Genomic DNA, 12,953 nt, shown 5'->3' on the forward strand with positions numbered 1-12,953 from the left:
CAATAAACTGCCCTTGCTAAGGGGCTCCGTAGCATCCGAGAATGTTTCTGTGAAATATAGCTTACGTTTTATTTTCCAAGACACCCTAGTAACAATATGTTTCATTAGTAGAAATGTCGGCAAGTTACATTATTTCTGAAAATCCCCGTGTTATGTGCCCATGGTGTGTGATCACACCACGAGAGTATTAAAACTGCCTTAACTTTGCAGTGAGAAGCCTGTGAAGAAAGTAGCTGCCCTTCCAGTCCCACCACCATTAACTAAAGTTGCAACAGCTGCACCAGAGCCAGCCAAACCAGCGGATAACAGAGAGGCAAGAAGGAAGGAACGTCAAACAAGAACTCCACCCAGGAGGTAGGAGAACTGGGGCAGGGGGTTAACTACATGTACAAATAAATAGCTGTGTAGCTGCTAATTGAGGAAAACACCTAGAGCTCATTCTGACTTAGGGAAGAAATCTGTTCCCTGGGGTGACAAGGGAACGGGAAGAGGAGCAGAACGTATTACTTGTGTGCAATCAAACAACCCAAGCCGAGCTCTCTAGAGACCTGTTAAGTGGGAACTGCCGATGGAATCCTTGAATTGCACCAACAGGAGCTTCTCACATTGTAGTGAAAACACACATTTTAGGGGCAGCTGGTTAGTTAGTCCAGCTATTGAGGAATCAAAGGAAACTCGGAGCTATGTTGAATCCAGAAAGTAACATGCCATAATGAAATAAAAGGAGGGAAAGACTCGGTACTGTTTCAGCCCAGAAGAAAATATGATTTCAAAAGCATGGGACTTCTCCAGACCTAGGTTGAAGGGCAACAATAATTTTCTAGGTCTTGTGTTTTAAATCAATAAAAACAAAGTCCTGTACCATAATTCCATTTTCATTTACTAGCTTCTGAGATCAGTTCTTAGCTCTGAGTGGATCTTGGTTCCCTTGTTCCTTTATAGTGACTAGAGAACAGAACTGGAAAGCTTGAGTTACTTCTGTCTCTAAAGCTGGTTATAGCTCATTTATTGGAATTGGTCACTCTTTGGTTGTCCTTGAATAGTGGGATCCCTTGAGGGAGGGAGGGAGGGAGAGAAAGTGTGTGTTTTCATGAAGGAAAAGAAAATAAACTCTCCCTAATGTGATAGTTTGGAAGCTCATCCCAGTTAGCTTCCCACCCCAAACTTTAAGTAACAAGAGATGTTTGATGTTTGTAGAGTCCGCTGCAACAAAGTGGGGTGGTGGTGAGGATTTTATTCCTCTGGTTAGGTTACATGTGTTTTCCACTGTCCTGTAGTAACACCAGGTGTGTGCCTCAGTTTCTTTAGGCAAAGCATCAGTGCATAGTGGTGATGGGAGTTTCTGTGTGATGGCTTCTCTCACAAAGGCAATGGCTCTCCATGGCCATTTGTAACCTAGGCAACCAGGTGACCCCTTTCTTCCCCGGGAAGCAGGACAGGTGGGCGGAGGGGCCTGGCTGGCTGGAATTGGAACTGGGCTGGTGAGTGGGGCAGTCTGGGCTGGCTGGAGAGGGAGGAAGGAGGAGCAGGGCCCAGCTCGGGGACCCCTCTGGGCCCCTCTCCCCCAGCTGGATTGTCCTGACGGCTTCTGGTTCCTGTGCTGACAAGTCTGTTCTACGCTGTGTCCCTGTCGCCCGTCACCTCCTGTTCTCCTGCTGAGCGAGAGCCGCCTCTGCCTGCGGGTGGGGGGCAGGGCCTGGTCACACTGGCCCCCCTCCCCCCATACACAAACCTTGTGATATCCATGCCACAAATTAGTCCTACAATCTCACACGTTTGTTTTTAGGGAACATTCACAACAGACCCAATAGGACAGGACAAAGGTGCTGTTCTGTGTCCGGCTCTCACCAGCATCTTTCAGTCTTGCCCAAAAAATCTGAAGTGGAGCTGTGTGGCCGGGCTGGGGAGATCTGTTTTGAATGGCACCTGAATAAATGACCAAACTACATGATCGAGTGACAATCCCTGTCAATAACCTCATTGGAAGCTTCCTGCTGACTGTTGATCAAACGCGCAGAAAGCAACTGCTTTAGTGCTGAGAGTCAGGGGAAAGTGGTTTGTTTTGATCTGTCTTGCAGGCGGACCACAAGTGGCAGCATCAGTGGCAGTGCCAGCAGCTACAGCGGCTCTAGTTCCCGGTCTAGGTCCTTGTCTCGCTCACTGTCCAGATCTCATTCCCGATCCACGTCTGCCTCAGTTTCCCCCTCCCCATCTGGATCCAGGAAATCCAGGTACGGCGCTCTGCTTCACACCTGAAGGTGAAAGTTAACGATGTCAGAGCGCGCGGAAGCGTCGCGCTTGACAGGGTTAAGAGTTTCCTCTGTGGGAGGGTTGGATGGCTCCCATTTCTCCCACGAGTGGAAGCGTGTTTGCAGAACGTTTGTCTGATTCGTTGGGCCCTCCCAAGCCTGGGAGAGATTGGAGGGCGTTTGCCTCACAGACGCTCTTTCTATCTCAACCTCCAAGTCTATAGTTAGGATTTTGAATGTCAGCCTCTGTAGTTTGAAACCAGTGTTGGGCGTGCATAGGCTGGAGCCGCAGCCCAGGTGGGGAGCAAGGGCAGAGATGGGCAGGGAATGTTGGTCTTGATGCTTAAACATCCACCGCGCTGGATGCGTACTTGCTGCCCTGCTACTTTACTCAGCTGTGTGCATCACGCTCAGAGCAGCCGGCCCACTTGTGCGCCTGGACCAGAACAATCTGTGACGTAGTAAATAACAAACGTGCTCAGACGTAATTCCGTAGCCACTGCGGCCTCCCAGGGAGGTGAAATTCTATCGCTTGTTGCTGGGTCCCCAGACCATCGCCCCATCCCTCGTGGAGAGCTCCCCTAAAGCTCGCCTCTGTCACAGCGCTGCCGAGGGGGAGCTGGTGATTTGCTTTCAGGTGTTGTGCCCTCCCCGGAACTCCCCGCAATAGATCAAAGGAAATCGGGGCTCAGGGACTGCCTTGTCTTTATCTGGTTCGGCGCCAAGTACAAAGCCTTCCTCAAAAACCACAGTCGCTGTCCTTCTGCTTTTCACTTGTGCAGAACATGTCGTCCCACAGCAGCATTTTATGGGCCCACCGTCCCCGTCTCTGAGGTCTTGTAGAGTTTCAGCAAGGGAACCGGGTGGCCTCTGGAAGGTAGCTCTGGAGCCCCTGCTCAGAATCCACGTCTTCTGTTCTGGGAAAGCTCGTACAGTGCAGAGCTCCCCCTTGTCCTCGCAGGACTGAGCTCTGTGGATTCGTGAGCTGTACGCCTGGTGCCTGTAGTTGAGTACAAGGTTGCATGGGAGGGTTTTGTGGCCTTGCAGCAGACAACACATTAGAGGGGGCAGTGCCATTCCTGCCTCTGGGGATACAGCTGAGCTTCTTGCGTTATGAGTCCCCCTCAACTCTGGAGTGCTTGTGACCGCACCTGTAACATGGTGTGGGATTTGAGGGTGCTTGCGTGAACACAGACGGCCTCCCGGTGTCCTGTGCTGTCAGAGGGGTGAGTGCCTCTGTCTGTTTTCCAGGTCCCTGAGCGTGAGCAGCGTCTCCTCTGTGTCTAGTGCCTCCTCCAGTAGCAGTTCCGTACGCAGTGCGGACTCCGAAGACATGTACGCCGACCTGGCCAGTCCAGTGTCCTCAGCCAGCTCCCGATCCCCGACCCCAGCCCAGCAGAAGAAAGGTAGAGTGGAGAATGAGGGCAGGGGGTCGGGTGAGAGCTGACGTGGTGATACGGCGGCAGGCCGTGCAGCATTGAGCCCCTCACGTGGCGGTAGATACGAGCGCAGGGAGCCACTGCTGCTTAACAAAGCCGGGGAGGGTCCCAGGGCTTCACCCAGCAGGAGTGCCAAGGAGGCAGAGGGGAGTAGCCAGGCATCACTTCTGTGCTGTTGTCCTTGGAAGGGGCGCTTCCCTTCCTCACAAGCGCTGTGCGCCCTCCCACATGGTCCTTCCAAATGCCCATCTTTCTGCACTGATGAGAGAAGCAGCCGGTGCCGCTTGCTCTTCCTGGGGGGGGCCATTATTCCCCCCCGCCTCAAGTTCCTCATTTGAGCCCCCCCCCCCCCCCCCATCATGGTCGGAGGCGAGAGCAGCTCATTCCTCATCTGCTGCTATGTGAGGTATTCTCCCCTAGGGAATTCTGGCTTCCTACCGGTTTTAATCTGGGCACCGTCAGCTTTGCAAGCCAGCCTGGGTCCCTGCAGCACCTCTGAGCCTGTGCGCGCTAGGCCGGGCAGGATTTACTGCCGGGAGGCGCTGAGGGGGCCGTTCTTGTTTCAGCAGGAAAATCCAAAAGAGAAGACAGCGCTAAAGAGGAGAAGCGGAAACGGGAGGCGCCTGCCCAGCCCCTGAAATCAGCAAAGCCCACGCCAGCGAGCAAATCGCAGCAGCCGCTCCCACCCCAGCAGCCCCCGCTGCCCCAGCCGCAGCAGGGGGGCTTCAGCGCCCACAAAGAGATCAAACTGACGCTGCTGAATAAGGTAAGAGGTGGGGCGCACGCTCTGGAAGGAGCAGGGGAGGAGGGGACCAGTTGCTGCTTCTCTGGGCTGTGGAGGAGTATGTGCCACCCTCTTGCTGGGAGAGCTCTGCTGGGAATGTCTGTAGCTGCTGCACAGGTTCTCTGCTGACGGAAGGCAGGCACATGCCAGAACCTGTTGGGCAGTGTACGCTCTGGTGGAAGCTTCCCTCGGGCACATGCCTCATACTTTCCCTGACCCACATTCTTTAGGCCTGTGGCCATCTAGCACCTTGGCCTGGGATCTCAGCCTGCACTCCCCTGAGCTGGGCAGGGTCACGTGGCGCCTTTCGCTGCAGGCTCTCTGCCCCAGCCTGAGCCTCGCCATCCTGCAGACAAATGGAAGCAGGGTTCAGCAGGCTGAGCCAGCCAGGCTAAGGGGACCTCGAGGGTGGTCACTGAACTGGGTCAGTGTATGAAGGGTGAGACCCCACTGGAACATCCCAGGGGCTGCGGAGGGGGAAGCTGGTGGCTCATTAGGTGCAACTCCCTCGTAGGTAGTGCTGAGACCAACACCCTGGCATAGCGGTGGGGAAGAAAGGTGCCCATCCTTTGACTGAGCAGGTCAAAATCCTGACCGCTGTGACGGCTCTTCCTAAGGCGGGGAGCTCGCCCCTGGGACCTGGACAAGGTCAGCTGGAGTGGCCAATTCTGCTCCCTGACTTCTACGTGCAAGTGCAGCTGTAGATCCAATTTCTCTTCCCTCGGCTGCAAGGAGCGTGTCCTGTGGGCTTGCTTCCACTAGGACAGCGCTCGAGCCACTAGCCATCGATTGATCAGGTCTGCCTAGACATGAGAAATCGATCTGAGTGCTCTCCTATCGAGGCCGGCACACCACCAAAACGAACGGAGGAGCCGGCGTCGACAAGAGAGCAGCCCCCCGCCACCCTGACTGCACGCAGCACTCTGCAGGGAGTCTGCTGACGTCCCCTTGGCTGCTTGCATGGCTGAAGTAGATTGCTAACCCCTGCAGTGAGTCATAGACAAGGCCTGTGTCTGGTGGGAGCAGGGTTCCCTGGGAGCTGAGTGGGTGGGTGGCCGCCCAGGAGAGATTCAGGGCCTTCCCAGATGATTAGCAGAGCAGCCACAGCCAGCAGCCTGTTTCTATTGGTGGTGCACATCCATACATGCCTTTGTGCACAGAACAAAATTTATTCCTCCCATGGATGGAAAACGTTGGAAGGAACTGTCTGGGATTCCTTCCACTAGCTTGTAAAGCAGGTGAGGCACCTCTCTGGAGAAGGGAACAGAAGAATTGATTTATTAACTGCTACAGAGAGACCTGCCACCCAATACGATGGTAAAATCACCCTCCCTGGTGCTGGGACACGTCCTAGGGCAAACCACAGCCCCACAGATCTTGTTCGTGCTTGTGTCGTCGTCCTAAGCCAAGACAAAAGAAACTGGTCAGAAGGCAGCCTTTCTCTTCCTGCGACGGGCTGTCAGATGCCCTATCAGCGAAGACGCTGCTGAAGGCTAGTTGCAGCTTGCAGTCCAACCTCACAGAGCTGCTCACCTTCCTTGGAATGGCATATGACCCCCAGGGATCGCTTTGCTGTTCTGTCAAAACAAAAAAGCCGTCCAGTAGCGTACGTCCACGGGGAGGCAGTTACCAGCCAGCTTCACAAACATCTGCTAAAGAACTGGGGCAACGTGAGTCGCCGGCGTGGGAGCATTTCAGTGCTCACAACAAAGGGAAGGGCCCGGCTACATCTGTTGCCTCCCTACAGGATAGCTACATGTCTAGGTCTGTCATCTGTTTCCTTCCGTTTCAGGGGGCTGACAAAGGAAGCAGGAAGAGATACGAGCCAGCAGACAAAGACAGGCAGGGCTCTCCTCCAGCCAAACGAGTTAACCTGTCACCTGACAGAGGTGAGGAATCTGAGAGACGCAGCAATCAGGCCAACGCTCCCTGGCATGGCCTGACTGCAGCTCACAAGCAGCTGCCCTGCACTGCTAGGGGAGGTCATTTGGGCCTGGGACTGCTAGCAGGTGAGATTCCAAGGGACCAGACTTCAAAGTCTGTGCCTCGGTCTGCATGCGCTGGAGGAATGACCAACTGGCACATACCACCAAACCGGGGCTGTCTCCTCTGGCAGAAAGGAGGGTGGCCATGCGTTCCCGCTGGGAATCTGGGGGCAGGAAGATCTTTGGTTTCCTGCCAGGAAAACAAGGCGAGGTCCGCCCCAGGAGGCGGGTAAAGTGTTGGCTCCCCACGTTGGATTTTTCAGGACAATATTTTGCCTCCGTTGTCAGGCTGTAAAATCGCCCCACCTTCCTGTCCGTGCCGACGGGGGATGCAATATAGTGCCTGTGTCTCCTCAGAGTCCAGGAAACATTCGGCGCATGCAGGCCTCGTCACCTCCTGGCCTGCTACTGACGTGGCTGCTTGAACCAGTGGGTTTAGAAACCCCTGCGTCTCCAGCTCTCCCCCTGCACAGAGCATTGTCCCAGGCTTTCCAGGCTTCCGCAGGGCACGGAAGGTCGAGGCACCAGAGCAGACTATTGCTTCCTTCCCCCACTTCCATACACTCATGTGTGACACTAATAATAATGCACCGCCACTCCGGTCTCTCCCCTCTCTTGTGAGAGCCGAGCTGTCTGTATAACTGCTCTGCTAGCACCTTGGCAGTGGTCAGGGCCTGGAGATGCAACCTGTGGGATAAGCGGCCGTCACCCAGCTTTCGTTCAGCTCTGGCTGCTGCTCGTGCCAAACGCAGCAGCAGCGGAGGAGGAGGTGAGGCAGCCTTGGCTGGAGTGCCGTACAGAAGCAGGCAATGGCACGTGATGGTGTTTTCCTTGAGCTCTCACCGTAGGTGCATTATGTTGGGTATGGCTTGGAGCCAGAAAACTCCTTCCAGTGCTAATCGCCCCAGCACATCCCGCTCCTGCAAAGCTGACTTGGAGGCTTTGGTTGGATTTCAGATCACTGGGGCTGAGCTCCTGCAGCGAGAGGGTGCAGCCGGACCAGATATTCATGCCTGAGGCTGGGAGAGCTGTTACCCTTGCCCTCTGATTGCTGGATGGCTGCGACAATGCCAGGCCCAGCAGCACGGCTGTTTCCCTAACACCCCTGGAGCACAACTGCCAGCGAAGGCCCATGCACCCAGTCCCTCGAGCGTGCTGCCTGGGTGCGCCACTCTCGTCACCGTCCGTCTGGGTGTAGCACTGTAGGTGTGCCTGGCCTTTCCCAGGCAAACAGCCAAACGAAGGCCCTGTCCCAAGGGCTCGGGAGCCAGGGAAAGGGGTAGCACTCGCTGCAGCTCCCATCGTAGGGCGAGAGGGCACAGCTGCGTGCATCACAGCTCCCTGCTGGTTCTCCCTCCTCTCGGGTGTGCTCTGGCTCTGCATGTGCGGCAGCTGGGCTTTCGCCTTTGCCAGAGCCGTTCTGGGCACGCCAGGAGCCCACCCGGAAGTCCTGTGACACCTTCTAGACTAACAGAATATTTGGAGCGTGCACGTTTGTGGGCAAAGACCCGCTTCGCCAGATGCATGCACGCTGGGGCTCACGCAGGGGCTAAAGCCCATGGTCTTTCCGTTCTGCAGCAGGTCCTCGGGATAGGAAGCCGGCTGGGAGAAGCTCTTCACCCAAACAAGATCGACAGAGGGGCCAGAACCCCAAGCCATCTCCCGCGCAGACAGACAGGTCAGTTGTCTTGCCTCTGCTCTCCCCTTCCTGCCTGAGACTCTTGGCCAGCGTGGGTTGTAGAACAGCAAAACCCTTGGCTTGTTGGCTGGGGAGAGAGCTCTTTGGAAGGAGACTTGCTTTCCTTTCCTGAGCAACGTCACCAGACAGAGAAGCAAGAGCCTCATGCATGGTCTATGCAGAGACGGCTGGGAGGATGAGGATCTAGCTTGGTGTCAGCAGGGCGACCTTCAAGTTGTGAGAGAAGCAGAGACTTCTCTGCCAGTGCCCAGTTGCGTCACCCCATGACTCAGTTTCCCTGCCCCCGAAACAGGCGTAATTCCTACTTCCCGGGGAAGCTGTTTCTAGTGCACATTGAGATCCTTGGCTCAAAGGGGCTGGAGAAAGGCAAAGTGTTAGTCGTGGCCACATGGATATAGACACGTACTTGAGAGAGAACTGCTGGGCAGGCGGGGATTGCTGGGCAGGGCAGGGCTCGGCTCATGTGGAAGCCAGTGGGCTCCCTGCATCAGCCAGCCGGGACCTCTCACCTCTCCTGATCAGTGGGCACCATTCCACGCCTCTCGAGGAGCCACTGAAACAGAGAGTAGGCTGCCAAGGCGTGGCCTCTGGTTGGTGTTCGAGTGGATGATCCCAATTCCACCCACACCCGTCCCTGGCCTTGGCAGTAGGTGTCTAACAAGCCACTTCTCCTGCCTGTAGTCTGTCGCCTGAAACAGAGCAGGTCAAAAGTCAGGGCATGGGACAAGCTGGCTCAACAGCTGCCCAGCTTGCAGAGATCTCTGCGGGAAGGAGCTGGAGACATGCCAGCCGTGCTGCCTGGCTACTACCAGCATCACCAGCTCTGCTGTCACAGGGACATACTCCCACCTCCGAGCAGAGCCCGAAATGCAGCTGCAGGGCTCTGGTGGCCTTAGCCAGCAAGGACTGTGCTCTGTCAGCGTGGACTTAGCAGAGGCGGGAGCGTGTCCCTGCGACGGCAGAGCTGGAGATGCCAGTAGTAGCCAGGCAGCACGGCTGGCGTTTCTCCATCTCCTTTCCGCAGCGCTGGGCAGAAACCATCCCACGCAGCGCGGTCTTTGCAGATTGCAGCGTTGAGGCTTCCCCAGCGTCCAAGCCCGGAGTAGACCCCAGGCCTCGCGCTGCTCAGTCCTCTGCTTTGAGCTGCCCTCCTTCACGGGCCAGTCCCAGGGCCGGGGGGCTCTATTTCAAAGCCACAAAGGGGAATCCGAGCATGGTTACGTGCTTTATCTGGGCTGGCATCGCTAGCTCCTGCCTCTCGGCCCCTGCCGTTCAGTGGGTTAGCAGCGCTGCCAGCTGGGCCAGGGGACCGCCAGGCCCTGAGCTCGGGGGCGGGCAGGGGAGAGAGGGGCAGTCAGGCAGCGCTCCCCCGGTGCTTGGCTTTGAGATCGCAGTTCACATTTGATCAGCGTGCCCCGAGTCAGGGCTTCATGGGAAAGGGTCCCAGTGAGGAGTGGCCCAGCTCGAGGAGAAGGATTGCCAAGCTGTGTCTGTAACCTGGGCTAGTGAGTGTTACCGCCCGCGGGACATGCTGCCATCAGGTGCCCCAAGCAGCTACACACGGCTCAGCCCAAACGGCACTAGTGCGACAGCTGCCAGCGAGGGAGGCTCGGCTCGGATGGCACCCGGCCTTGTGACCTGCTGAGCACAGCTCTGCAGTCAGGTGCACGGTTGTGCAAGTCAGCAGGCTGGGGACGCTGCTGTGCAATCCTTGCTCACCCGGGCGGGAGCGGGCAGAGCACTTCCTGGCTTCTGTCTGGCATCGCTGCCTTCCCAATGGCCGGGGGTTTCCTCTGGGTGGTCGTGGTGCCGAGTAGCTGGGAGCAGGAGAGCAGTCGGAGGAATTCAGCAGCAGAAGGACTTGCCTAGAAATCCGCCTCTGCCCCGGTGGGTGCCTGGCAAGAGCCGAGTTTATTCAGCGGTGGGATTCTTTGGGGCCATCACGCTGGGCAATATTTAGCCATGTGGTTTCCCCACACCACCTCCTTGCTACCTTTATTGTCCTTTATCTCTGAGCAGCCTGTAAATCCCTGCGGGGGAGGAGCCAGGCCTTCCTGTGCCCATGTTCTGCCTCCAGCACGCTGGAGCCCTGCCCTGGGCTTCCTGCAGCGGCAGGAGTAGCGGGTTTAAACTCCACCGCTCCTCAGGTCCTTTCCAGCTGGCGTGCCACCCCGCGGGGGGCTGGAGCCCAACAGCTCTGTCACATCAGCCAGCTGCTAAAGCAGTGAGGTAGCTGCTCCTGGAAAGACCTGGTAGCTTCAGCGATGTTTCTGCAGCCTTTGGCAAACATGCAGCGCTATTGACCTGCTGCTGGTCCAAGCCCTCTGCGACCCCTCACTCCCCTCTCATCGCATTGTGGTTTTCTCTCTCTCTCTCTCCCGCCCCCCAGGAAACGCCAGCTGTCTCCCCAGTCCAAGAGCTCGAGCAAAGTCACAAGTGTACCAGGCAAAGCACCCGAGCCAGGCCCAACAGCTGCAGGTGGGAAATCGGGCAAGCCCAGCACGCTGTCACGGCGAGAGGAGCTCTTGAAGCAGCTGAAGGCTGTGGAAGACGCCATTGCTCGCAAACGGGCCAAAATCCCTGGGAAAGTATAGTCCCATGTGCACAGAGCTCTGGCTCCACCCGGATGAGAGACTCGTCCACGGTTTTATAAATAGTCCGCAAGCGGCCGCTCTGGATTTTGCAGTTCTGTCTGATTTTTTTGGCTGCAATTCTTTTTAAAAATGAAAAACAAAAAACAAAAAAAAAAAACCCAACAGGAACAAGTTTGTCAGTTGAAAAATCCCACAAACGAGACAACTCACTCTGGCTCCTAACTCAGATGGGGGAGAGTCTGGGCAGGGGGTAACCCCCTCTCTGCATCAGCCATGCAAGACAAACTGAGCCAGTTCTGTCCTGGAGACCCACACCACCACGTACGCCCTGTAAATTATGCACAGAGGACTCCAAATTCCAGCCCCGTGGGATACTTTCACACTTTCTCTCCCCTGCCCTGCCCTGTCCTCTTTGCTAGCCATAAGTTGTATTCTTCTAGTTAGCCTTGCTGTGTGTCGAGTGTCTTCAGCAATGCAGTTCTATATACTGTGTCACGAGAGAACCGAAAACCGCTGTGAACTACTGGCAACGTGATCTTCTCTCTGCCCTCCCGGCCACCCCCAGGAACAAAACACAAATATATATATATTCTTGACTACCGTCTGATTGGGAAATACGGCCTGTCTTTTATTTTAAGCATCAGATTGTTTTAGTTGATTTAAAAAAAAAAACAAAACAAAGGTATTGTTGGGATGTCTGTCTGAGGAGGGTCTTTTTTTGAGGGGTCTCCCTGAAAATAAAGTATTTTGATAAACAGTTTTTCCTATCTGTTTTGTTCCCTTCAGGATCCCAGTCTGGGCCTCTCACCCTAGGCACCTGCCTTCACCTCTTTGAGTATTTCTTTCCTCTATCCCAAAAGCTAATCCCAGCGTAGCACAGTAGAACCCTGAGACACAAGCACTCAAGTTGTGCCAATCTCGGGTTAATGTGACTCCCAGTGGGGGAAAGCTGGCTCTGGGCTGCCCACCACTCGGGAGCCACGAAACTGAGCAGGGCAGCAGGCTGGACAATTGCCTGTCTCCTGCGAGCATTGGGAACAGGGCTCCGGCTCCCCCCTGCTCATGGGAGAGGGGAAACTGATCAGCACTGGTCAATTTCCCCGCCTCTGTGTGTTGGGGGGGACCTGGAATCTGGTTCCTATCTCCCTGCCCCTCACAGGAGGCAGGAAATTGTCCAGCCTGCTGCCCTGCTCAGGTTCTTGGCACTCCCAAATAAGGTGAAATTTGACCTCTGTGTAAATTGTGGGGGCGGGTCTACTCGGTAGTGCGGTGACCTACCAATCTTCCACAGCTGACGCTTCTGCTGTTGAGATTTGTTAGAATGGGAGCTCCTGGCATGGCTTAGCTGCCTTGACACCCTAGCGCCAGCACATCTTGTGCTCCATAACTGGATCTGGAGGCATGTAGTGCCTTACAAACACTGGGCTCCAGCCAGCACTTTCCTGGAAGGCCGTCTGTATTGTTTAACCCTTGCAGAGCTCCCATCTGGGAGGTTACACGATCCCCATTTTTCAGATGGGGAAACTGAGGCACGGTCACTGAGTGACATCTCCCCAAGTTCACACAGCAAATCAGTGGCAGAGCCTGGAGTGGCTCCCAGACCACCTGGTGGGTAGGCTGGCGCTTTAACCATCGGCCGGCGCTGTCTCTCTTGGGCTTCGTGTTCCACTTGGAGAGCACATGTAACGTCACAAACGTTGTCAGTGTTTGCAGTGCAGGGAAGTTACACAGTGAAGGAGAAACTGCCGCTACTTCTAGTGATGAAAAAAAGAGCCCTAGAAATCCCTTTGCTGCAGAAAGGAATTTGCATTTGTGCAGCGAATTTTTCGGTTTTACGTTGCGAGCAGGGGAACCGTATCTGTACCCAGTCGTGGGCTAGTGAGTGGGGCGTGAGTGGCCCTCCTTCATCTCTGTGGGCTACAAACTTGCCGTACCCATGACAGCCTCCCAGGGGAGCGATGTTTTGCTAACTGCATTTGTGTGCCTAGGATGAACCCTGGGCTGATGAAACCGTAGCAGCTCTTGGATTGGATACAGAGGGAGCACACGGCTTTCATGGTGTGTTGTGTGCAATCCGCCCTTTTACTTGTGTGTGTCTGTAGGAGAACAATTGTGCAAATGGAAAACAGCAGAATCTGGCAACCCTATGCGGCCAACAGTGAGCAAAATGTCTGGGGGATCCCACCTAGAAGGGGTTGCCCAC

General features: G+C 55.5%; 1 protein-coding gene across 5 annotated transcripts in view; it reads left to right on the top strand.

The window, feature by feature from the left end:
* The window catches only part of ZC3H18 (zinc finger CCCH-type containing 18), a 67,130-nt gene extending 55,629 nt beyond the window's left edge, over positions 1 to 11,501 (top strand). For 3 of the 5 annotated variants that reach the window (XM_075008426.1, XM_075008430.1, XM_075008429.1), the window contains 7 exons: positions 211 to 354; positions 2,079 to 2,231; positions 3,501 to 3,655; positions 4,255 to 4,454; positions 6,265 to 6,361; positions 8,036 to 8,135; positions 10,546 to 11,501. In XM_075008426.1, coding sequence (XP_074864527.1) covers positions 211 to 354; positions 2,079 to 2,231; positions 3,501 to 3,655; positions 4,255 to 4,454; positions 6,265 to 6,361; positions 8,036 to 8,135; positions 10,546 to 10,750 — 1,054 coding nt within the window. In that variant the 3' untranslated portion in view covers positions 10,751 to 11,501. The remainder of the gene's footprint in view (positions 1 to 210; positions 355 to 2,078; positions 2,232 to 3,500; positions 3,656 to 4,254; positions 4,455 to 6,264; positions 6,362 to 8,035; positions 8,136 to 10,545) is intronic. The other 2 variants (XM_075008428.1, XM_075008427.1) reach the window with 2 other exon arrangements.
* The last annotated feature ends 1,452 nt before the right edge of the window (positions 11,502 to 12,953 follow it).

Source organism: Carettochelys insculpta, chromosome 14 (assembly GCF_033958435.1).
Source record: "Carettochelys insculpta isolate YL-2023 chromosome 14, ASM3395843v1, whole genome shotgun sequence".
Lineage (NCBI taxonomy): Eukaryota > Metazoa > Chordata > Testudines > Carettochelyidae > Carettochelys > Carettochelys insculpta.